The sequence below is a fragment of the Sitophilus oryzae genome, unplaced genomic scaffold (assembly GCF_002938485.1).
Source record: "Sitophilus oryzae breed Bouriz unplaced genomic scaffold, Soryzae_2.0 scaffold_1432_pilon_pilon, whole genome shotgun sequence".
NCBI lineage: Eukaryota > Metazoa > Arthropoda > Insecta > Coleoptera > Curculionidae > Sitophilus > Sitophilus oryzae.
In genome coordinates, this window is record NW_022146096.1 from 152765 (window position 1) to 180727 (window position 27963).

The 27963-nt window shown below is 31.5% G+C and overlaps 1 protein-coding gene across 1 annotated transcript in view; it reads left to right on the forward strand.

Annotated features, from left to right (window-relative positions):
• Positions 1–27963, forward strand: part of LOC115876349 (probable citrate synthase 2, mitochondrial) — a 37166-nt gene that overhangs the window by 4852 nt on the left and 4351 nt on the right. The window contains exons 2-6 of the mRNA XM_030892086.1: positions 6417–6578; positions 18623–18820; positions 22619–22895; positions 25076–25320; positions 27223–27426. Of these exons, the coding sequence (XP_030747946.1) occupies positions 6417–6578; positions 18623–18820; positions 22619–22895; positions 25076–25320; positions 27223–27426 (1086 nt within the window). The remainder of the gene's footprint in view (positions 1–6416; positions 6579–18622; positions 18821–22618; positions 22896–25075; positions 25321–27222; positions 27427–27963) is intronic.

Sequence of the window (27963 nt, forward strand, 5' to 3'; positions counted from 1 at the left end):
GAATTTTTTATTAAACGGTTCTTTACAATTTACATTACACAAACTAAAACTTAAAAAAATAATATCTCTACATACACTTTAAGTTATTTTAGAAAATGTTCAAAAAATATACCGCATAAAATCTAAAATGGATAGGTCAGGTGATCGAGGATACCCATGCAATTCGTCCAACTCTTCCTATTCCTGAGTTTGAATAATTATGATATAAATAATTTTTAACATTTCTTTCATTATGGGGGGGATTGATGCGCGAGTCTCTAAATTTAAGTTTTCTAACATGTCTTGAAAACCGTTCTCTATAAAGCGTATGTAACGTGTAACGTATTCTCGAAAATGTATGGCCAAGGAAAGTTGAACCAATAATCCTACACGATTTTCTTCATTTGAAAAATTCATATTTACAATTTTTGGTTATTATAATTTACAAAGTTTGGAAGTGACAGTTTGACATTTCTGAGAGCAAAGACTATTGAACTTGTTTCCATGGCTAACTAAGTGAAATTGTTTAAAAATGATAAGAATTGGCTATAACTTAGCAATTTTTGGAAAAACCCATATTATAGCTTATATCGCTAAAAAGCTTAAACAATGGCGCTTTTTATGAAGTCATGGCCAACTATGGTTTCCATTTAAAAAAAAAGCATAAGTTTTTGTCATATGTCAAAAATTACAGGCTTTACAAAAAAGCGGAGAACACAATCTCATTAAGGATGTGATTATCTACAAGTTTTATCTGAAAACTTTTTGTCTAAAATGTATTATAATGGAATTAGGGACTATTTTTAAAATAGCCAAAATTAGTTTTTTTTGAAATATCTAGTAGGTCATGAACTTTTTCAAAAATCTGAAAGGGGCATATTTATGGCTGCACAAAACTGCAATTCTTTCCCTATTTATTCAAACCATAGAGAACATCGTAGAAAACTCACCCTGTATTTCAGAAACCTGCCTAAAGCTTAGCCCGATCCTGTCGTGTTAAGCCGCACACAAAATTTCAAGCACACGTGCTTTGATTAAGGCTTGCAGAGCTTCATCATTTGCCATAAAATAGCGACCAATTTGTCACAAAATCATATAAATTATATATCACTGTAATCACAAAACTTCAATCTATATCCTTATTGTAACGGAATTTTAAATTATGTCGTTATGTTATTTTCGAAAAAATTGTTGATGTTTGACCATCAAAATCTTAAAAATAAAGTTGTCTAAAAATGTGCTACAATACGGATATAGTATAATCCTTTATCTTTAATTTCCTTCTTCATTTGTGTAAAACTACCTAGCCAGTTTTACATAAAACGTTAAATGCCGGACGCTTGCTATTTTTCCGGACTGGTGAAATGGACTCTTAAGGAGAGATCTTTCTTTCATACCAGGAAATCGTACCACTCATACCAGCTTTAACATTGGACGCCAATATTTTAAGGAAAATATATTATATTCAAGGATATTACGGTTGTAATATGTATTTAAATTCTAAATGGTTTATAACCGGTTCATACTTTCGTTCTTATTAGGCATTTCACAAAAAGATTAATTTATTAGTCTCGATATTTTTCATTAGTTTGGAGTGTGACCTTAACCGAGAACTTAAATTTTTAAGAGTACATTTAACATTAGATATGCATTAGATTATTCACGTGTCACTCAACAGAAGTGTCTTATTAATATTTACGTTACTATAATGTTAATATGTCATATACAGGTGTCCCTATATTCCGTGTACATAGAACTATTATATATTTTTGGAACCAAAATACATAAGTTCATTAGACACAGTTTACCTCTATACAAAAGTGCTTCGTTTGTCCGTTAGAGGGCATCAATAAAAATAAATCCGAACGTTAATTCAACATTCCATATTTTCGCGAACGGGATTATTATCGCATACAATATTATACGCGCCAATAGACAAGACAATAAAATCTTAAAAAGTATACGCGGTGGCGTTTTTTTTACAAGAGAAAAGAAATGTAATAAATACTAGAAGAGCCATTTCACGAAAAAAAAATCATTTTATCCATTCATCCTTTCCGTATTTTTTATTGTTTGTTTTGTAAAAGTCAAATGTTAAAGCGCGTTGGAAAACATAGGCACCTCAAATCTCATTCAAATTGGAATAACGGTTCTTAAAATATCTTAAAAAATGTGTTTTTTTAAGTTTGATGCACTCTAACGGACAAACGAAGCACTTTTATATTGTGGTAAATTGTGTAATCACTTTAAATACCATACGATCGAAAAAAAAACGATGTCAAAGACGGATAAGGAACGACAATCGATGATAATTTTGGCGAAGTCAAGCCCTAGACGTCATTACCTTGTATTATTCTTTAGTTTTTAATGACACTTACTGCTAGTTGGCCTTCAGAAGGTTGTAATTTATTAACGACTAAAAAAAGAGTTTTGAATGGTGTAGTTTAAAATTCGAGGAAAAATATTTTTTTGGAAATAGATTTTTGTTCCTGGAAACGTTCTATCCTTTTTTAATCTGCCTATAATTGGTGTTAATTTTTGACAAATTTCACGTCAATTTGTGGTAAACGACGTCTAGAGAATGACCTCACCAAAATGATCATCGATTGACATTCCCCAGGCGGCTTTGACGCAGTTTTTTTTTCGATCATGCGGCATTTATTTTTCGGTTTCCCTTTTTGTTACGAACTCTACAGTAGGGGCCGGGATAGGCTATAAAAATGAAAAAGTGTTTTAAAATCTTAGTTCTTTTGACCTGTGTTACTTATATAGGATACCTTGACAGAACTTTATTACATAATAAATTTTTAAAACCTTTTTTTTTTCTCAAGAGAACTTTCTTCTTTATTACCTACTTTAAAACCTGTAAAAATGGTGATTATTGATGATTTTGTTGACTTTTTTCTATTGTTACGGATTCTGTGGTTCCTCAATTAAAAAATACACGATAAAACTCTTAACGAATTTATTTTCCAATTATTATACACACAATTCTAGTGAAATATAACCACAAATAACTATTTGAAAACCCTTCGCTAATTTGTCACATTTTGCTTATTACAGACAGGACTCTATGCAAAAAACTTACTAACTTGGCGCTTTTTGAACGTATCGTATATATCCCAACGGTCTTCTCGCAATTTCTATTCTAGAACTCTGTTGAATTCTTTTGGTTTCCAGAAGTTTCCGTTGTCTCATTCGGAATTTTCCACCATTATCTAAGAGATCGCGCTACTCAATTCCCGAAAAATGTGGCCACGCTTCCTGACAATATAAACACGCTTAGTGGTTTTTTGCCCTTCCAACAGATGTCGCCATACGCCTTGACACTATTAATTTTTAAATCAAATCCATTTTTCATTGAGCTTTTTAGCCGACCATACCAACAGGTTTGGTAGGCTATTAAGATCGGAAAAAAAAGTTTTTTTAATTTCACTCAAAATGTGTTATTTGGGTCATAAATGACCTAAATACAAAATATTTTCATGGTGTCTGTCTGTCTGTCCGTCTGTAACACGATAACTCAAAAACCGCTAAACCGATTTTAACCAAATTTGGTACAAAAATACTGTGACACCCGAGAATGTGGTCATTAGTTTTTGGTGGGGGTGGGTGGTTGGTAAGGGGGTATGGGAGGGGGTTAAAAATTTTAAAAAATCGTAACTCCAAAATTACAGTAGCTAGAGAAACGCGGTTTTTAATTTAAGATTAGGAATAATATTTGCAACAAAATTTGTAATAACTTCAAAATCAGTCAAAGTCGCAGTTTTTGAGAAAATCCGTGTGGAGAACTCCAAACTCCCATCGGACGCGACCCCCAGGTGGCGGATAAGGGAAATAACCGCGGACCAAAATTGGAAAAATTCCTTTACTTTGAAACTAAAAGAACTGCCTACCAACTTTTTATTAACATATTTCAGTATGGGCGGCTATACGTGCCTCCCGGCGCCAATTTTTTTTAATTCTATTAGCTATGTGGTTATACCATAGACTTAAAATAAAATATAGACTACACTATTTACATCTCAACGCGGACAAACAACCTTTTTTGTACACATGTTTACTTCTGGGTACAGTCGACCGAGCCTTCCTCATCCAGCCTATGTTGTCACGTCTTTAATATTATCAATTTTTTTTTCTTGTTATACACATATATTGATATATTAATACTACAGTTTAATAAAGTAGGTTTTAATATTCCATAGATGTATTAAATAGTCCTTATACTACTAAATTATAAGTCGGATACTGTTTAATAAGGATAAGTTCTTTACAATATGACAACACCGATTAGAGGCGAGGGAGCCTATTCATTCATTTATTACCTTGTAGTACGTGTCGCACGTGTGCGGTAAAGCTTTGTTGCCGCTATCTCCCCGGCTGTATTAACGCATTTTCTTAGCTTGTAGTGCTTAAGTGTTTATTTTATTGACTTTTTCTGTTCAAGAACTATAAAATATGGTTCGCCAGTGCCAAATTTGCAAGAAATTTGACTTAAATAATCCATTTAAGTCTTGAAACGACTTTTGACCGGTAGGCAACTCTCAATTTACCCATTGGGAGTCAGTGGCGTTGTTGTAGAAAGGCGCTTATTTAGATAATATTTTAGTAAAATGTAAAATCTGAATTTTTTCTCTTACATTACATTATTTACTTACTTACATTGTAACAAAATCATAATTATAACCCTGTTAATAATTAATAATGTTTTTATTAAAAATATATTCCGGTTTATTCTAAAATTATCTTCAGAATCTAAAATAACATACAAGAATTTTAAAATGATATTACATTATGAAACAATATTTTTTAATATACCGGGTCGTCTCAAAAGTGGCTAACCCTATAACTTTTTAATTTTTCAGATAAAAAACAGATTTGTATGTTAGTAGGTATATGACATAAATTAGGATTTATTGACGAATTCAATTGTTTTTGGTCTCTTTCTGTTTCACCGAAATGATTACATCTTTTGATTTTTAAAGGCACCCTCGGTATATTGCTACTTTATTCGATAAAAAATGACACTCTGAATAGAATGACATATCATATGTCAACTTTTGACATTGTCGCTTAAAAACATATCCTATTTTAAATTTCAATCCAGTTTTTTTCAATCCACTAAGTTTTAATCAAGGAGCCTTGGAAAAATAGTTTTGATCGTCTAATTGGTTTCGTGTCTTGTCTAGGCCGGTTAAAAGATGTACAAATCGTATTTTTAATCATACATATGTCAATTTTTTCAAATGGAACAAGGGTGACTCATTAGCATATTTGGAAAAAGCATTTCTTTATGAATATATTGATACCACACACTTGGTATTTTGAGTCAAATTGTCATTATGAACCGCGTGTTACAATTACAATTAAACCATATGCGAAAATGTCAAAAGTTGACATATGATATGTCACTCTATTCAGAGTGTCATTTTCTATCGAATAAAGTAGAAATATACCGAGGGTGCCGTTTAAAAATTAAAAGTTATAGTCATTTCCGGTGAAACAGGAAGTGACCAAAAACAATTGAATGCGTCAATCAATCCTAATTTATTTCATATACTAACATACTAAATCTTGTTTTTTATTTGAAAATATAAAAAAATTATGGGGATGAGCCACTTTTGAGACCCGGTATAATAAAGACAGTACCGAGTTAAATAAATGTAGTTTTTATTTTATCCACTTCCTATCACCTTCCTTGCTTTAATGGAACAGATTTATGTTTTCTCTAATTTACATAATAAGACATCACTTAACCAGAAAAAAAATTACAACAATCATATTTTTTTTTTCTCTCCCTGTCGCCGATTCTATTATATCTGTGGAATAGATCCTGTTTTGATTAATATTAGGGGTTGTAAATGTTTGACTAAAATTAATAATTTATTATTAATTTCAAAAATTACCTAATTTGATTATAAAATTTCTTCTATAACGTGTATTTTATTATTTTTATCCTTTTTGGACTCTAAATTGTTTTTTCTAAACTTTTATTTAAAAAACCTGTCCTAAATCTTAACAAAATATAAAAAAGTTTAAATACGATATATTTTTAATTTAATTATAGCTTCATTAAAATAAAAAAATTACCCGGCTATGATACGGAGAGTTCAGGTGTACTTGAGAAACGAAAGACAGTGTTGTGTTTTTCGGCAGAGTCGTCAGGGAACGACCGTTATGACAGAGACAACCTATCTATCGCTCGTGTCGCACTCGTTATAACCTAAAACAATAACACAACAATAACAAGACAGTGTCTGACCGCATGTTCCAGCTATTTATGAATGAGATGCTCAGTCTATATTTTATTTTAAGTCTATGGGTTATACCTATGTACAGCTAATACCAGTATATTCACTTATTGATTTAACTAAAATGTATTTAATAACAGTCGATTTTTATTTACTGATGTTTTATCGATGATTTGGTTTTTACAGAGATGCGTACCACAATTCTCGGCTTTCTTACGACAGCTCACCGAAGGCTCAACTGATCTCAAGGCCATATTGGCCGCGAAAATTCCCAAGGAACAGGAACGAGTGAAGGCTTTCCGCAAAGCTCACGGGGCTACCAAAGTTGGTGATGTCACCGTCGATATGGTAAGTTGAATATAAAGCAACTTTTTTTTTAACGATGTACTTAAACAGCTGTTAAACGATAGCCTACTAAAATGCCGTTAATAGATATTGTGACGTCGTTCATGTCGGCGGAAAGTAATGCCTACCTATAAGCATCTGTATTATCTGTCGTGGAAAATGTCCTTGTACCTTTTGAATTGTCCACCCGGCTTCCTCCGAGGCCTCCTCTTACCGTCTACAAGCTCACCGTAAAGCAGAGGTTTTGGTATGCGGTTTTCTTGCATTCTGCATACGTGACCAGCCCGTCTTAAGCGGGATTTTGTAACCATGACTTCAATACTCTCGCAGTTAGCTTTTTCAAAGACCGATACGTTTGAGACATGATGGAACCACCTGATTCTTAAGAGTTGTCTAAGGTGTCTCTGTTGCAACTTGTTTAATGCCTACATGTGTCGGCGGTACGGCATCCAGGTTTCGCTCCCATATAACATGGTGGGGATTATAATTGCTCGGTACACTGCCAGTTTCGTTTTTGTATTCAAGTCATGATTGTAGAAAACCGTGTCTTTTAATTTCCAGAATGCTCTTGAGGCGCTGCTAATCCTGTGCTGAATTTCAGAGTCGATATTGGCCTTTTCCGAAATGAAACTGCCGAGGTAATTAAATTCCGCTACATATTCCAATTGTTCCTCTCCGATTTTTACAGCATTGTTATGATCTTCCGGGGGAGTGCACATGATTTTGGTTTTGTCGATGTTTAGCTTAAGGCCCAAAGCCTCGTATGCCCAGGTATGTGTGTTCAACATTTCTTGTAATTGTTGTAACGTGTTTGCAACTAGAGCGCAGTCATTAGCGCATTACAGTACTATTTTACTGAGTGAAAAAAATATGCATTTCGTTGTTTTTACCCAAAAAAGTCTCCTGGTAAAAATCATTACGAGTAATGGTTCTCAGTATGGAATCGAAAGAATCAATACATTATTAGAGTGAGATAATAAATTTGGAAATGTTTTTGTGCCAGAGGTTCAACAGAAACTGTTTTACCGAAATTTCTTCTAGTAATATTTAAAATTAATTTAGAAAAATAAAAAGTGTCCAAATTTATAATTTCAGTGAAATAACAATTACAACGTGTTATTTTATGTCAATGAGATGACATTTATTGATTATTTCCATTGCAAATATCTTGACAACCGTTGCTCGTCTCGGTTTTTACCAAGAGGCATTTTTTACGTAAAAAACGGCGGAAACGCATATTTTTTACACTTTAGTTTAATACAGATATGGACAAAAAGTTATTACTCTTCAAAACAGTTAAAAACATATAGTTGGCGCTTCCGACCAGTAAGAGCCATATTGACATCGAAATGAAATATGTCAAAAAATACCAAATTTTCATCAAAATATCGACGATAGTTCAGAATTATTTGGAAAAAATCGCAATAAAAATGAAACCTCTACACCTGTATGTCCGAAACAGCATTTTCGGACATAAATTTATACGAACTTTTTTACTTATTTTTATCAGCAGAATATGATGCCGAAGTTTCTCGAATACAATTCAGACCACCCTGTATACTAGAACGGAGAGTCATAACTTTACAAATAATAATCCTAAAAATGAACTAGGATGAAGCAAAGTTGCATTGCAAAAGTTATCATAACCTCACGAAAGTCTTGCATATCTAAACGTTCTCTAACCCAGTGTGAGTTCATCATAAATGCAAAACCTCTAGCGAGGGGAAGGGAGACTCAAAATTCACAATCTTTTCAAATTATTTATTTCAAAAAATAATTTTTGTTGAATGGGGTAACATGTTTCGGGAATAGTTACTTCCCACCATCAGGACAAAAAGTTAACATTATCGTAAAACACAGTCAGTCTAGGTAAATAAACTTCTCTCAAAAATATTTACCTAGATTGACTGTGTTTTACGATTATATTTTAGCTTTTGGGCATTGATTTTTTGAAATAAATAATTTGAAAAGATTGTGAGATTTGAGTCTCCCTCCCCCTCGCTTGAGGTTTTGCATTCTTGCATATCTGTTAAAAATCGAGATTATTGAAATGTAGGTCAACCAGGTTTACTACTAGTTTTCTGAGTTGTAGATAATTGGCGACTTTCTTGTACCAGGATATTCCAGAACATACAAAAATATCTCAAAATATTCAAAATTGGTCTATCATTTTTAAATACAAACTTTATAGTATTAAATATAAACCAAAAATAGCACTTTAGCTTCTATTTTTAGACGATTAATGTCAAACGAAGATGTACGTTAAATTAAAAAGATAAATATTAAAAAGTCTACTTATATCGAATTTTACTGGCAGGGTTAACTTTTGATATGAAATGTCGAAACCAGCATATCTAATAAATTATAAAAATATTTGTTATATATCTTATTAGTATCTAAATATTTTTTAGCAAAGTTGAATTTGATATTTTTGTTTCTAAATAAAAATAAGACAGTAATAACAAGATAGACTAAAAATAAATTTAAGATAAAAATTTGCGGATTTATTATAAATTCACTTTTTGTTGCAATATGATATCAAAAAAGACCAACTTTTCAGAGAGGTGAATTACCTAATTAATTTAGATAATTCCTAATTACTTTAAATACCAGCTTTCTAAGTATTTTTGTATTAACCGAAGATTTATATCCCACGACGTCATGATTGATTCTAACATTTAACAATGGTAAATGTCGAAACCAGAGGCTTTTTGTATGGTTATTTGCAAAAATATACAGTTGAGGTTGGAACCTTTGGCATTGCAACAGCAAAATAAATCACTTATTTACCGCTATACACGATAACTTTAATTTTTAACTTTGTACGACTATTTCGTTAACCATTTTAGCATTATTTGCAGATGGTTAAAAGTGAGTTGTAGTTATCTGCTGATGCTGCTAATATGATTAGCGAAACGCGCGTCCAATGTTTAAAACAGTGTTTTAATGTATAGTATAGTATATATATTTTTAAATACATTTCTTCAAAATACGACATTCACTAGATCAGTGCGTAATCGTTAGCATTTCCTAGTGATTGTTAACAGTTACTGGATTTCCGACTTTCACTAAAACCGGCATACAGTGTTGCCGGTTTTTACGTGTGTAGGAAATTTGGTTGAAAAAAATAAACTGTTTAAAAAAATTAACCTACTAAAATGTAGATAATCTATAATCTTAGCTAAATATCTAAGCTAAATATAATCTCTTACAGCTGTAGTAAAATGAGTAACTAATTGTGAAAAATAAAGTTTCAACCCTAGATGCAACGTTTTTCGTAAACGCCTACTTGTGCGGTTTGAAATTTTGAACAAGTAACTGAGTTGGGGAAGAATAATAATATCTTAGCTAATTCTAAGTACAATGTAGTTTTTTGTTTTTTATTTTTGTATGATTTTTTGAGTGCATATATATTAATTTTTAAAAAGTAACTCTTATTTTAACGATGCGTTGAGAATTAAAACATAACACAACAATGCAGTCGCGCGCTTAAAGTAATTTTTTTGTTATAAAGTTGCACGAATTCTGTTGTTTCGGATTATCCTGATAGATAATTATTTTTCATTGCCAACTTAAATTTATAACACATAATTATGTAGTTATATAGTAGTGTGGGTATTACTCAGTCATACGAGTCACGAGAATGTTATAGATATTTTTGATAATGCTTTTTTTTCTCAGAATTACTGTTTTAATTTTCTGACAGGAGGGGTAAAATTGCAAGATTTCTGATTTTATTACAATTATTACTATGATTTCACTTATTTCTTAAAACATAGTATTTTAGAACTTTTTCGAGAACCAATTATTCCATCCGTGATGTAAGAAAATAAATCTAGTATTAAAAGGAAGTTGATAATTTGTGTGTTTTACATAAACCTATACCGATCTGGTCATCGAAGCTGCGTGGTCCGGATTTTAACGTGTAAGACAGTGATGTAGACAGCTTAATTGAAAATCTATACCATAAAATGCATACCATGGAAAATGGTATTAAAAAGAGATAAAAGTTGATACATTTCTTCTATGTGGTATTGCCGGATTGTGTATCAAAACTTCAAACCGCACAAGTAGGCATTTACGAAAAATGTTGCATCTAGGGTTGGAACTCATTTTACTACAAAACTGTAATAGATTATATTTAGCTTAGGTATATTATCTTCGTTTCAGTAGTATACATGAAAGTTTTTGAAATAGTTTATTTTTTCTATATACATATTCCTACACACGTAAAAAACCGGCAATACTGTATACCGCTTTTTATTTTGTCTCTCTGTCTGTCAACAGGTCATTTAAATTTATCTCTGTCGCACACATTAAAATACAGACCATGCAGATGAAGTGACCAGGATGGTATTTGCATCTACGTGTATAATGTTGGTACATTACTGATGTAAAATGGGAGGGACTCAAAGAAATTAACAGTTTTATATATTTATCTTTTAAGCCTTTCACTCTGTCTATACATGTATTAAAAAGTCCACTCACGAATACGAGTATTAATAAGAATATAATTATAGTAATATTCAGACTGTTTTCTAAGGTTTGAATAAAACAGTTTTTTAATAAAATTTTTATTAAAGATCTTTCAGAAGTCTAACTCATCTCTAGATTTAGGTCAAAAAAGTGCTTCAATATGCACTTTTAAAAATGAACAATGAGTATATAGATATTAAAAAAATGTAAAGATCCTTGCAATTGTAGTAAGTAAATATTTTTTACAATCTACGTTCATAAACCGATATCTGTTTTCAAGTGTTTTCAACAATACATGTACTGTCAGCGTAAATTTATAAACTATGAATTATGCACCGGCATTGAAGAAGTAAGTCAGGAGATTATATATAATTTAAAAATAAATCATATTTGGCATTTTTTCAATAAAATTTCTCTAAAAAATAGTTTGTTTTTATTTAATGTACGTAACTTAAATGTACTAACTAAGTATTCGGCATTCATTTGAAGTAGACTTGTGTTATTATGATGTCAATAAATTTAAATTGCATATTGCATGTATAATTATCACTAGAATACAATCATAAAACAAAGAAATTCACACAACGGTTATTCCCTTTAAAACATTGTGGTGTATCTATAAAAAAATGGGGATTTCTGTATGTATTACTTGTAGCAAACCACTAACTTGTTTTAAGTTACAAATCTAATTAAATATCGAGTACAATACAAGAGCATGCCTATTCTAAGGGAACTCTATTTTTTCACTTTCGATACTTTAATGTGATGGTTAATATGGTAATTATAATTGCGTTACGGTTTTCTTACTTTCTAAACAACTCACAATGCCTTTTCTTGGCTTCAGAATATTAATTATTCATCAGAAATTAGATTGAATTGCATTATAACGTAAATATGGACTAGTTAATGATGTCAAATTGATGTTTTATTACATTTGGAATGACAGGAATATGGCTCAAGTTTAAATTCCATTTTTTGGGGGAATTTATTTTTAGGAACTAATTTAAGGGAATGCCATAAACCATTAGTTTCTAATGTTTTAAGAATTAGTAGAAATGTACGTAGGGATTATACAGCGTAACCTAGCAATTGTGCTTTGCAGGGCTTTGGCAATGACAGAGTTAGTATATAGGCGGATGTAGAATACGTTAATCTATTTAAATATTTTATGGGTCATGTGGTATACAGGGTTTGATACAACAAATTGATACACAACGTGGAACAAAGATGATTGTTAATAAAGGTAATTATTCTTTCCAAAAAAGTCCTATGGGTATTTCGCCACTGTACGAAAATCTACAAAATCAAATAGTTAGTCTCTTCTCTAGTAGAGACTCGTTTGTCAGCAGTGATTTACTAATAAACAAATTTGCCTAATGGACAAAAAAATGCTTAACGTTTCGGGAAGGATATTTCTTCCCGTCCAGTCGTCAGAAGCAAAAAAAAAAACACAAAGAACAAATTAAAAAACTATTGATTATATATATATTATAAATAAATTTGATTATGAAGATTAGATGCATCATAACTAATTATTATATACTATTTTAAATAATTCTAGTCTATCTTTACATATTTTACGTATTATTTACAAATCAAAACATATACAGATACATAGAATTAAATATATTGCAATGCAGCTATTTCATGCAATAGAGGTACCAAACAGAATTATATTATGTGCACAGTGTATGCATTTATCTGCAAGTTATTCATTGCAGAAATTCTCTATACTGATAGCTGATAGGTGTTTGTTTAAAATGCTTATTTAACATTTATGTTGTTGTAAACAAACTATATTAATAAACAAGTATACTCGTTCAATTTAAAGATCGATGAACATATGTATATGTTTTTTTTTTAATTTTTTATATTAACAAGAATAATCTCATTCTATCTTCGTGCAACACTGCAGCATAAAGACTTCTTGAACTTAATTTGTATCTTTCTTTTTTCACACTGGCTAGTAATTAAAAAGAGCTGTGTTCACTTTTGTTGAAGTCCGAGAATTGGTACCATATAAAATAATAGAGATATATTATTTCCCTTTTACACTGTTTTATTATCTTCTGAAATCACTATAAGGTACTAAGGCAGTAATATTACTATTATTATTACTATCTCGATTACAAAAACTCGATAGATTCACATAGATACTAGACTACTCAGAATAATATCCTTATCTTGTCGAATATACCTATAAATTCAAATTCTTCTTTTTCAAACTACATATATATTTGTATGTCAACATTAGCAGATTTGTCTATAATAAACTTTTTATTTAAACATATTCAAATCTCATGATTATCGTTGAACTAGTAGCCTAATCTAATTAGCAAGTCTATAAAATAACCATATATGATGTAAGCTGCTACGTGTATCATTTTAAAAAGATAATTTTTCGCCGCAGTACATGGAATTTTATGTTTTTATAAATAAATACGGGAGACACGTAATAATCGTAATCGTCTGAGGAGCGTGACAAGATAATTATTTTCCAGGAAACTGTAGAGAATTAGCTAGATATCTCATTTGATGCGACAGTAATAAATAAAACTGCCGTTCTGATAAGGTTTTATTTTATAATTATATTATATTAAATATTTTAGGACCGGCCATTTCCAGCCTAATTGTCTATTGCAACGGCGACAGATAGAAATCAAAGACATTAGCCTATAAAACTTTTAAGAAGTACTGGGATTAAATAGAAGGACAATTATTTTTTAGCGATATCCAGAAGTGTCCAGGTTTTGAACAGCAACTGACATAGTAACTGGATATTCTCAATGTAAATAGTTCAACACGTGCTACGCGAGTGTCCGGTCCTATCAGAGTCCAACTTGGGCTAAGTCTGGACTACTGTAGCCAATCAGGAGGCCTTTGTGTAACATCCACCTTCTTTACAACATTAGGTTGACTGTTGGCGTTGGCTTAGATGAGATGTCCAATTTTGTCTAAGTGGTGTAGCCTTTTTGAATTGCACTTTAATCGGATTAAAAGGACACTCAGTAAAAATGCTCTTGTGCTAGTGTTAACGATATAACTTTATATTAACGGGTAATTAATTGATCTACGTATTTTATTAATAGGTTTATCATTAACTAGCGTGTACCCGCGACTTTAATCATTTGTAATGGTGATGATAAAGCAAAGCAAGAATTTCCATGAACTGGATAAAATTTTCTCACATTTATGTCAGCATGAGAAAAATCAATCGAGAAACCCCCTATATCGAACCTCTACACCCCACAGTCAATCCGTTTGCCAAAAAATCAGCTTTAAACGTCAAGCAGTTTAAGCAGAATCGTGATTACTCAATAGTCATATTTTATGAAACACCCTGTATAAATTTTTAAAAAATCTTAAAATATGTAAAGCAACAAAATAAAGTATACGTGTTTAAAAGTTTTTCCGAAAAACTCACCGGTTTTTGATTAAAAAATATTCTAATATTTGAGGGGTGGTTTCACCCCCTTAGAATTCGAGTTTCGAAAAATCCCTTCTTATCGAACCTCTATACCCTAAAGTCAATCCGTTTTCCAAAAATCAGCTTTTTACGTCAAGCGCTTTAAGCAGGATCGTGATTAATCAATGACCAGATTTTTCGAAACACCCTGTATACATTTTTTAAAAATCTTAAAATATGTAAAAAAACAAAATAAAATATACGTGTTTAAGCGTTTTTTCGGAAACTTGACCGTTTCTTAAATAAAAAAATATTGTAATATTTGAGGGGTGGTTTCACCCCCTTGGAACTGGAATTTCTAAAAATCCGTTCACATCGAATCTCTACACCCTAGAATCAACCTGTATGCCAAAATTGAGCTTCTTACGTTGAGTGGTTTGAGCAGGATCGTGATTAATCAGTGATTAATTCAGTCACTTACATCATTAGGATTTTATATATTAGTATAGATACGTTGTTTAATAAGTATTAAAAAACGGACATTAACGGCATTATATGCAAATATTTAAATGATGATACTACTTAGTCAAAATTAAAGAAGGAACCTTTTAATATGTGTCCAAAAGATTTAATTTTAATTTCATGTTGAAGATTCGCCAAATCTCTTATCTGTCCATAGCCGTACTTTGTACATAAACGTTGTTTATTGGAATCCCTATACTAAAAGGTTAAATGTCATTCAAATGATATAAGCCATCATTAGTTAATATTATTATGAGTAATTAATTTTTTCCTGATTTTTTTTTCGGTGGAATAATTTACTGTATAAATATAGATGTCATATTACGTTTATATTTTTTAACTTAATAAATACATTCGTATCGTTTATTTGCCAAATACGTATTAAAAGTCATTGATAAAAATTAAATATTGCCGAATAAGATTTGTTATAAAAACATAGATTTTTTTATTGTTGTAACTGAATTAATCTGGATTTGTACATATAAATGTTGTAGATATGTTCGAGAGTATTAGACAAAATTTGACTATTAACTTTGTCGATTCCTTTCCAAATAACTCATGAAGGCTATATGACTTTCTAATAATCTCTGATATAAATTGCGTTTCTATGAGAACTTGGTTCTGTATATTGTTATATTATATACATATCTGGTTTCATAGCGTTCTATGCCTTCCGGTTCCCAGTTCTCCTTCGATCTTCCCAATCTGGAAGTAAATTTCTTTCGGACATGGCTCGGTTAATTTTTTTTCCATTTTTGGCTACTTGTCTATTACGACATTCAGCCAAATTAATTCTTTATTAATTATGAGCGTTTAAAATCGGACAAATACAGACTCACACACACACATTTAACATCCATGTCCGGGCCCGGATTCGAACCGGCGACCTTGCGTCTACTATAAAGCGGCGCAATCATTTCGACCACAAGGCCGACTCGGCTAATGCCCTCAATCCAGGTAACTTTAGGTCTTCCTTTCTTTCTTCTTTCCGTTGGTGTCCATTTTAGGATTTGTTTTGGTAGACGTTCGTCAGCCATTCTCTCTACATGTCCATACCATATTAGTTGGCGTTGTTCGATTTCATCGAGGATAGTTTTCTTTACCGCCCATAATCTCTCTAATTCTCCCTTGGTTATTCGTTCTATTCTTGACTATCGCTGCTCGCCAGGATGCTAGCCGCGATGCATCCTACGCGCACTGTTTTAAAACGGCGAGTAAGTGCGCGTAGGATGCATCGCGACTATCGTACAAACATAGTGCGGGGCATTTCACCTCGATGCGATGCGCGCCATTCACCTCGCCATCCGGCGATGCTGAATCAACAGCTTGCACTTTCAATTTAGCTGAACTTGAATTAATAATTATTGATCACTGAAACCTAATTAAATTTATGCATTTTCTAGTCCAAACCAAACCTAATAGTTACGACTAGAAAGTTTCAGCTTTTCTGTAATAATATTTACTCTTAAAATGTAACTGTGGAAAGCAGTTACCATATATCTCGAGTTGTAGGCAATATTTAGAAATTCTACAAACACCGTTTCATTTATAAAAAAATATTTCAAGGTGAATCTTAATTAAAATAATATTTTTTTAATATCACAGACATAAGAAATTTTATATTGTATAGAATACCGGAATAATGGAAATTTTGCCTTATCTTGTTACTTTACTAAAAGTATCGAAAAGATAATTTTACAACTGGCGACAAGTTTAAAAAATCATTTTATTTAATTTTCGAAATATAATTAAAACAGAAAATGTTTATGATTAAAAATTGTTTAATAACATTCATATTTATGGAACACTTTATTTCATAGAAATTTGAATTTTACACAAATACAGGGGAAGTAGACCCGAACCTGTTGAGAATTATTGTTTTTTTGGCTATTTTACATAATCAATTGTATTATTGTAAAAAAATCTGCATATATAGTAAAATTGGTATGTATTTCTAAGCATTGAATGGATATATTTCTATGAACTTGCTATGACTATAAATCATAAACAAGTTACAGTCAAATGATTCAAATTAACATAATCAACTAAAGCGGGAGCTAACTAATGGTATGTACTGTTTTTTTTTATTTCCTATGGATAGACCTAGGTGTTCTTGTCTTGCTGTGGAAAATGTTTTTCAACGATAGGAGATTTTAATTACAACAGAATAGACCAGCAAAATAAAACACTAAATCACCACAATACACCAAAACACTTTTACATTTACACTGGACGCGCTTTTCACTAACCATGTTAGCATCATCAGCAGATGATTAAAACTTTTTGGCAGATTAAAACTAAAAAAAAACTTTTGAAAACAGATGATTAAAAAAGTTTTATTCATCTGCTGGTGATGCTAACATGGTTAACGAAACGCGCGTCCAGTGTAAAAGTGTTTTGGTGTATTGTGGCGATTTAGTGTTTTATTTTGCTGTTGTAACACCAACGGTTCCAACCCCCAACTGTAAGAATAGACCAATTTTTTATAAATCTTTATATAATATGTATATTTAACATTACTAATTATAACCATATAATCAGTATGGTATACCTATTGATGTGTAGCATCATATATTTCTATAAATATTGATATGGATAAATAGATAAGTTATCAAACATCCGTTACTTTTGTAATTTTCAACGAGCGGTAAAGCTACGTATACAGGGTCAAAAATAGTTAACATGAAATTGGTGTTCGAAATTTAGCAGTAATAATTTTTAGTTGTAATCTTTGAATAAGAAGACTAAGGAAGGAGCATAATGCTATCCATGTATTCATGCATGGTGGGCGGAAAAGGCACCATAAAAGCTCTCTAGGGTGGGGATCATTGACAGTTCTGTTTGACGATTCATTTGACACATTTGAATTTGATTTGAAATTTTGTGGATTTGTCAGTCTTTATGGAGCTTATTTTATGTTATTTATTATATATTCTACTACTGATAGTTATATAAAGGTAGTAAATCTAGATGGAAATTGTGGCAGAACTTAAATTAACAGTGACACTATCGCGATTTATCGAAAAAGACTTTAAAATAGTTGGTTGTGTAGCGTGCGGTAGATCTCGGCAAAAATTGAGTGAAATAATGGAACAACTTTTCGCTAGTAAGTGACTATATAATATACATACGTGTAGTAAACCGATCATTTATGAAATTCGCTTAAATTAACTAAATTATATATTTTTCTTGCATTTTAGATTTTATTTATTACTTGTCAAAGATTAGATGTCAAAGAATTTAGATACGTTAATTTGACTTACCTGCTTCAGTAGCGTATCGGATGTTTGTGTTAATAAATACTTATTATAACTTATCTATTTTTATTAGAATTATATATTTTATAACAATTTTAATAACTACCAACATTTATTCACAACGTAAAATAAAACAACAAATTATTGAGTCTACCCCACGTCTACCCTACATCATAGTTTTACATTTTTTAAATAAAATTAGAACGACACTGATAAACCGGAATTTAAGTCGGCCATATTTGAGGCCCATCGCAGTGTACCTAAGATTTTTGATATGCTCCTTCCTTAGTCTTCTTATTCAAAGGTTGTAATCTTTGGTTGTAATACTAAATTTCTAGGTTATTAGAAACTATGAATTAACATTAATGAATCATTCCTTTTTTCAGATGTACGGTGGTATGAGAGGAATCAAAGGTATGGTCTGGGAACCATCAGTGCTGGATCCCGATGAGGGTATTCGTTTCAGAGGCCTATCAATTCCAGAATGCCAACAACAATTACCTAAAGCCCCCGGCGGAACCGAACCTATTCCAGAGGGTCTTTTCTGGTTGTTGATTACCGGAGATGTACCAACTCAGGCCCAGGTAAGGAGGATCATAAATGCCGACTATTCAGAAAATTTTTTGCTACAATGTTCTTTCATACTTTTGAAATTTTTAGTATTGACTGAGTATTATTTTATTATAAGTTAGTTTTTACTTAAGTTTTTAGATTATTATTTGCTAACTTTTTAAAAATAAATTTCTCAGAATACCGCCACAAAGTACTTAAAAGTAATGTGCGAGTACATGTTTAAATACCTGTTTTATATATTAAAAAAACCGCATGATGTCTATGGAATTCTTTTAGTGGCTCTTTGCCAGAATAATCCAGTAACACTTAAGATATCGACAAAGGAAAAATTATTACTTATTACTGTAAGATCAGGGAATCAACTAAAACCGAAACTCATTATCAATTTTCTGTTTTAATTATCATTTTTTATGAAGTACCTACCGGGTGCGTCTCAAAAAAGGTTTACCCCTATAACTTTTTTATTTTTTTTAGATAAAAAACGAGATTTCGTTTGTTAGTGTATGATATAAATTAGGACTGATTGACGTATTCAGTTGTTTTCAGTCGCTTCCTGTTTTACCGGAAATGTCTACAACTTTTGATTTTTAAATGGCACCCTCCGTATTTTTTGACCTTATTTGATAGAAAATTACATTCTGAATAGAATGACATATCATATGTCAACTTTTGACATTTTCGCTTTAAAAAACATAGTATTTTAAATTTCAATCTAGAGTGCCATGGCTGTATTAAAAACACTAATTTTTAATCAAGGAGCCTTGGAAAAATAGATTTGATCGTCTAATGTTTTTAGTGTCTTCCTGGCCGGTTAAAATATGCCCAAATCGTAGTTTTAATCATATCACAATTTTTTCAAATGAAACGAGGGTGGTTCATTAGCATATTTCGAAAAAGCAATTTTTACGAATAATTTGGCACCACACACTTGGTATTTCGAGTCAAATTGTCGTTATGAACCGTATGTTGCAATGTCAAATAACCCACATGCGAAAATGTCCAAAGTTGACATATGATATGTCATTCTACTCAGAGTGTCATTTTCTATCGAATAAAGTAAAAAAACACCGAGGGTGTCATTTAAAAATCAAAACTTATAGTTATTTCCGGTGAAACCGGAAGTGACCAAAAACAATTGGATACACTCAGTCAATCCTACTTTATATCATATACTAACATACCAAATCTCGTTTTTCTATCTGAAAAAATAAAAAAGTTATAGGGGTGAGCCACTTTTGAGACGGTATATTTTTAATTATAAAAATTAAAATATTGCCAAATTAATTCAGGTGATAATCCGGTCCTGGTCAAATAAATATTCATGTCACATTATAACAAATACATATGTCATTAATTTGTTTTCTACCAGTTTATTTAAAACGTCCTAAATGATATTCTGTATAGAGCATTACAAAAGGCATACCGCATAGTTGATACTATCATTAAAAAATGTTTGTTGAATAAAACTAATTTTATATTTGGTAACTAAAAAAAAAGGAATTAGAAATCATTCAAATCAAAATGATCAATTTGCTTCACTCTAATGAATTCTTTACAAAGATTTATACAAGTTTTCTATTAAAATATAATGGGAAAATTCATAATTTTTAAAATTTACACGGATTTCCTGATTTTCTCTGTTCAGATCGGCAACTATATTTCATTCAACAACTGAAATTGGCGAAATAACAAACTTATTTATAATTACATTCTATTTTTGCTAACATTTGATATTATTAGTACAAAAACATATTTTGAAGAGAGTAATGGTTGCACTTAGAACTTTGGCCTAGTGCATATGTATTCTTTATGATAATCAAAAGCAAAACATTGATAATCTGAGCCGTTAATTTAATTAAGCTGTTAATATAGGCTTATTCATTTTAACTCTATGTTAAGCCCCGTCTAAACATAACGTTTTACCTTAAGCGTCGCCTAGACATAACTTTTTTATATATCAGTTATATATAATTCAGTTCCCGTAAAACATCCACTTTTTCGTCTATACACTCAATGTTTTACTTGATACATTTGACTGAACATGTAAGACGTAAGGTAAAACGGTATACCGGGTGCTTACCCCTATATCTTTTTTTATTTTTTTCAGATAGAAAAACGAGATTTGATATGTTAGTATATGACATAAATTAGGATTGATTGACGTATTCAATTGTTTTCGGTCACTTCCTGTTTCACCGATATATGACATAAATTAGGATTGATTGACGTATTTAATTGAAGAGCACACGGGAAAAACGACGAAAGTCCATTTTTTGCTAATTTGATGTTAATGCATAATATTTTTCGTCGTACAAAGCTACACCTTTTGGTACCTAAATAAAGGGGAATATCGATAACGGTTATAGAAACAGGCAAAACAGGCAGAAACATTTATCCCCTTTTTAGACTTTCATCGTTTTTCTTATGTGCTCTTCAACTGTTTTCGGTTAGTTCCTGTTTTACCGGAAATGACTACAAGTTTTGATTTTTAAATAGCACCCTCAGTATTTTTTTACTTTATTCGATAGAAAATGACATTCTGAATAGAATGACATATCACATGTCAACTTTTGACATTTTCTCATATGGTTTATTTTTTACGATTTGGGCATCTTTTAACCGGTCAGGACAAGACACTAAAAACATTAGACGATCAAATCTATTTTTCCAAGGCTCTTTGATTAAAAATTAGTGTTTAACATCGCCATGGCACTCTAGATTGAAATTTAAAATACTATATAATATATTAAGCGAGAATGTCAAAAGTTGACATATGATATGTCGTTTTCTATCGAATAATCTAAAAAAATACGAAGGGTGCCATTTAAAAATCAAAAGTTCTGGTGAAACAGGAAGTGACCAAAAACAATTAAATACGTCAATCAATCCTAATTTATGTCATATACTAACATACCAAATCTCATGTTTTTATCTGAAAATATAAAAGTTATAGGGGTGAGCTACTTTTGAGACGCACCCGGTATCTAAACCAGGCTTTACGTATACGGAAATAAATACGTCATCATTTTAGGAATATTTTTCTTTGTAGATGGATAATAATTTTATTCTGTATTTTAAAGGAGTTTTATTTGTTTGCTGTAAATCCAGGCGGCTTTTCCTTTTGTTAAAGAATTAAATTTTATAATGGCTGACGTAAGATATTGTAATATAATTAAAGGAAATCACGCAATAATGTAATAGTTAAATAAAGGTTTTTATTAATTTGTTACAAATTACACAAATTTATCATAATATTAAGTTGTATCAATATTTACATATTCTTGTGTCCGATGAAGGATATATTTTTATATACTTTATACTAATACATAATAATAATAATACTGAAATATTTCTGTAAAGCTAAATCTAATAACCTGTCAGTTATTTCTAAACAATTTTGTAAATTTACTTTATTTTTGAAACAATGCTAATGTAGTATATTTCTAAAAGCATCTTGTTAAAACTGCTGTAATAGTGTATGACCGAAAAAAAAAGCTTTCCAGTTGGCTTGGAACTGACGATCGATGACATTCCTTATCATTCTACAAATAAATAAAATGATAGCGATCTGCATGTCTAAAACACTTGTGGCGCTACGAATATGTTAATTTATTTTTTTCGGATTTAAACTATGTGTAAGCATGTAATGATGAAGTGCCAAAAAGGCTAGAATTTTCTGTTTTTTTTGTATACCCTTTTATACTGAATACCAATTCCACAAAATTTGTAATTACCAATATTGATAAAGTATAATTATGCTTAATTATAATATTATTTATTAAATCCTAATTTGTGATCATTATTCCTAGGCTAACGCTATCTCAAAGGAATGGTCTGAGCGCGCCGAACTGCCCCCACACGTGGTCAATTTACTTAACAGCTTACCCACCAACGTCCACCCCATGACCCAATTCTCTGCGGCCATCACGGTACTGAACAGCGAAAGCAAGTTCGCTAAAGCCTACGCCAGCGGTGTGCACAAGTCGAAATATTGGGAATACGTCTATGAAGACTCCATGGATTTAATTGCCAAGTTGCCCGTTATAGCGGCAACTATTTACAGGAATACTTACAAAGAAGGATCAGGTAAATTTTGTCATATATTATTGTTTATTCCGAAAGAGACAAGACGTATAATTGCCAGTCATACCATCCTCACTCATCCTTAATTATTATCTGTAGATAATTATGAAAGTGCACAATTTAAAATTTCCGAACGATTTACTCCACACAAACTCACAAGCAAAAGTACCGTAAAATGGAGTGAATAGAAACATAGTGGTGAATAGAAACAAAATTTCTGAAAAAAATCAAATCACGATTAAAAATGTTCAAAGTAAAAAGAGTCGACATATCTAATTTTTCTATCATTGGTAATACACAATAAAATGTAGATATAATATTTTTATCTGTGGCAGCACTGTTTCTGTCAATCAGCTGATCAATAAATGTGAGATCGATTTATCACCTATTTTGTATGGCGCGAAAACTTTATAAATAAAATGTTTATTTTTAAAGTAATACATAAGCTGGTACATGTAAGTTGTCATATTATATGTATTGTTATTTATTGTTAAACCTACTTAAATATGTAATAATTTACTGTTTCTAATCACCTTGTTGGAAGTAGAATAGATAAAAACCTAAACATCAATGTGTGTTTCTATTCTCCCCAATAGCAGGTGAATAGAAACACAAATGTTATTTTTATTTAATATTTATATGCATATTTTTCAAAAATCAAATTATATGTACACGCAAAGAACAAACAAAGACCCATGTTTTAAAATATTCGGGAAAATAATACCACATTTTTATCAACCGGTATATCGCTAATAGCCTACGAAACTGTTTCTATTCACCCCATTTTACGGTATAACGCACACGTATTCGAATTCGTAAAAAATAACCAAGACAGAAGCATCAGCCGGACGCCGGACCAGAATCAGCTGTTAAAAATCGATAATCCATGCCAATATGCTTTAAGGTCTGTTCCCAGAAGGAATCACTGACTAGTCAGCACGTTTCTCATTGATTAACATACATAGAAACCTGATTGTTAGTCTGGTTTCTACACATTTCAACCAATAAGAAACGCGCTGACTAATCAGGGATTCTTCTGGGAACGGGCCCTTAATGCGCAAGTCAACCCAAACAGTTCTCAAATTGGATCATGTACCGAAATTATCGTTCTGAAATCGTAACTAAACGATCCCAAGGTAGGTTGGTACGCAAATAGAATCGTCCGATAACCGTCAAATCTCGGTTGGAACACATTTGAATTACTGCGCACGAGCGTGATCGTTCGGTAACGGTTCTGCGGCGGGTTGGAACAGACCTTAGTTTACGTACGGATCGGACAGCGCGAGACGGGACTGGAGAGTGTCATCCGTATGTTACTGTCTCAGACCGCAGGGACTGAGAGGAACTAGATGAACTAATTAAATGACTAGTTCACGGGAATCTATTCAGTCGGCAGATCCGAGATATAATACAAGGCGACGACGATGGATTCGGCCTTGCCACAGTATATTGTACTGTCTATTGCCACAGTATTTGCCGGTGTAATTATCACAGAAAATTGTCATGGATACTGTTTTTGATTTTTAGTTTGTTTATAAATATATAAATAGATTATTTTATGGGAATGTTTCACTTTAGGTCCCTAAAATTAAGAAATATGTTATAAAACGAAGTAGATATTCTGAATTTTTAGACAAAAATAAAAAAGCTTGAAGTAAGGAAAAATGCATTTTTTCGTAAAATTTTCGTATTATTTGCTCCAATTTATTTGTGATATAGTTTTTTAAACTCTGATTTGAGTTTCTTTTTTATTTTTTTTTTATTTGCAATAAAACTTACCTATATGTTTTTAACATACGCAATTACACGTCTCGTTATATTTCGTAGATTATAAAAATTATACAGATCATACTGTGAATAGTTCTGACTGACAACGATACCCATTAGCAAGCAACGGGGATCTCAATATTAGTCGGGAACTATTGTGAACTAAAGACCTAGTTCAAGGAACTATTCCTCTAGAGGAACTAGAATTCCCACCTCTAACTGGGATATCGTTTCTTAAATTACGTATCTTAATAATGTGTTAATATTTTTAAAATTTGATGCCTTCTAACAAGACAAACGAAGCATTTTTTACATAGGTAAATCGCGTTAAATTAACTTATTTTATATTGCAGCAACTTGTATTAATGCTGAAATTTTACGAAACTTGAATAAGTATATTTATTTTTGAATTACAGGAATTGGAGCCATCGACTGCTCCAAAGATTGGTCTTTCAACTTCTCGCAAATGTTGGGATTCGACAATCCCGAATTCATCGAATTGATGAGGCTGTACCTGACGATCCACAGTGACCACGAGGGTGGTAACGTCTCCGCTCACACCACTCACTTGGTCGGATCCGCCCTTAGCGATCCATACTTGTCTTTCGCAGCTGGTATGAACGGTTTGGCCGGTCCCCTTCACGGTTTAGCCAACCAGGAGGTAAGTTCCTGGGTGACGTGAATAATATACAGCGTGGTCCGAATTGTATTCTGGAAATTTCGGCATCATATTCTGCAGATAAAAATAAGTAAAAAAGTCAATATGACTCCTACTTGTAGATGGCGCCACCTACATATTTTTTAACTAGTTTGAAGAGTAATAAGAGCTACGAGTAATGGTTCTCGAGATATTTGGAATCAAAATTATCAATACCTGTCGCCACTGATATAAATTGAACATGTTGATCAAATAGTTATTAGACTGAAATCATAAATTTGGAATATTTTTGTGCCAAAAGTTTAACAGAAACTGTTTTATCACCATTTTTCCGAAGAAACATTTATGATTAATTTGAAAAAATAAAAAAATTCCCAAATTTATCATTTCAGTCAAATAACTATCTACTTTTATATGTTTATTTTCTTGTCAATAATGACATGTATTGACTATTTCCATTCTAAATATCTTGAGAATGGTTGCTCGTAGCGATTTTTAAGAAGAAACATTTTTTACGTAAAAAATCAGGAAAATGTATATTTTTTCACCCAGTAGTTATATACAGGTAGGGACGAAAAGTTATTACTCTTCAAAACAGTTAAAACACATGTAGGTGGCGCCCTACAAATAAGAGTCATATTGACATCAAAATCAAATTTCTGATGTCAAAAAACTCCCAGACTCCAATTTTCATCTAAATATTGACGTTACTTCAGAAATTATTTTGAAAAAATTAAAATAATAATTAAATTTCTACACCTTGTATCTCCGAAGCTAAGCATTTTAGGACATTATATTTATACGAACTTTTTTTATTTATTTTTATATGTGGAATATGCTGCCGAAGTTTCGGGAATACAGTTCGGACCACCCTGTATAGACAATATAGTAGACATAGGCAATATACAATAGACAATCAGTAGAACAAATTATTTTCTCTTATACCGGGTATTTTCAAAAGTGGCTATCAATTGTTTATTTTTTCAGATAAAAAGACGAGATTTGGTATGTTAGTTATATGACATAAATGAGGAGTGATTGACGTATTTGATTAGTTTCGTTTGCATCTTCCTGTTTCACCAGAAATGGCTATAACTTTTGATTTTTAAATCAAAATCCTTGGTATTTTTTTACGTTATTTGATAGAAAATGACATTCTGAAGAGAATAGTATTTTCAATATCAATCTAGTGTGTCATAGCTTTGTTAAATCCACTAATTTTTAATCAAGGAACCTCGGAAAATAGATTTGATTGTATAATGTTTTTTGTGTCTCTTCCTTGCAGGATAAAAGATGTCCAAATCAACTTTTTCAAATGCAACGAGGGTGGCAACGAATATGCTAGTAAAGGCAATAATAATAATAATATTTAGAAAAGGCACATTCTTAAAAAATTAAATAAAAATAAAAATAATTTGGTACCACATACTTGATATTTCGAGTTAAATCGTCGTTATATTTATTGTCGTGAGAGTCTAGATTGAATTTTAAAATATTATTTTTAAGCGAAAGTGTCAAAAGTTGACATACTATATGTCATTCTATTCAGAATGTAATGAAAATGAATGAAAAAATACCGAGGGTACCATTAAAAAGTCAAAAGCTCTAGTCATTTCTGGTGAAACAGGAAGTGACTAAGTTATTGAATACATCAATCAGTCCTGATTTATGTCATATATTAACATACCAAATCTCGTTTTTTTATTTGAAAAAAAAAGGGGTGAGCAACTTTTGAAAAACATCCTGTATATAATAACATTTACCAATATTTTCAAGAATTTTTTTTGAAATAAGTTCAAAATATAATCAAAATTATATTTACTTTCAGTTCTAAATGTCTTCCCTAGAAATATATTAATTTAAGAATAGTAATTAATAACTAATATTTGTATCTTATGCTTGCAGGTGCTCTTGTGGTTGATCAAATTGCGCGAACAAGTCGGTGACAAATACACCGAGGCTCAATTGAAAGATTTCATCTGGAAAACGCTCAAATCCGGCCAGGTGGTACCCGGTTACGGACACGCCGTATTGAGGAAAACGGATCCACGTTACTCGTGCCAACGAGAGTTCGCCCTCAAACGCTTGCCAGAAGATCCTTTGTTCAAGGTAAGTACCAGGGCAAAACCTGTGTCAATAGACTTGTTACCAGCAAAATATGAAATTCGACATTGTATAGAATTCTAAGATATTTTATAAAATTCCAAGAACTATCAGGCATTGTATGAAATAAATTATATTGTACACGTCCCCTAGGTATTTTATAGAATACCGATTTGATAATCGGTAACGTACGGAATATAATGCGTGCATTAGGCAGTAGCGAATAAAGTCTGCCTTTCTACTCATGGGTGTTGAGTATCCTGTCTCGATACTCGCGGATATCAAGACAAAATCGTATTAAATATAAACAAAAAAAAAGATGAAAAAAAAGGTTGAAACCAAAACAATCAAAACTTATTCGTGCAACTAGCGGCAAAGTTTTATGGTACGTGCTGAAAATGAAGAAAAAACAAAAGCAGCAAAACACTTGCACTAATGAGTTTTCATTGCTTTGGTTTGAACATTTTTTTCCTGATTTTTTTATCCTTTTTACCGGAACAACCCGATTTGGTCTGAGTATCTGAATAGAACGGCATCAGACTT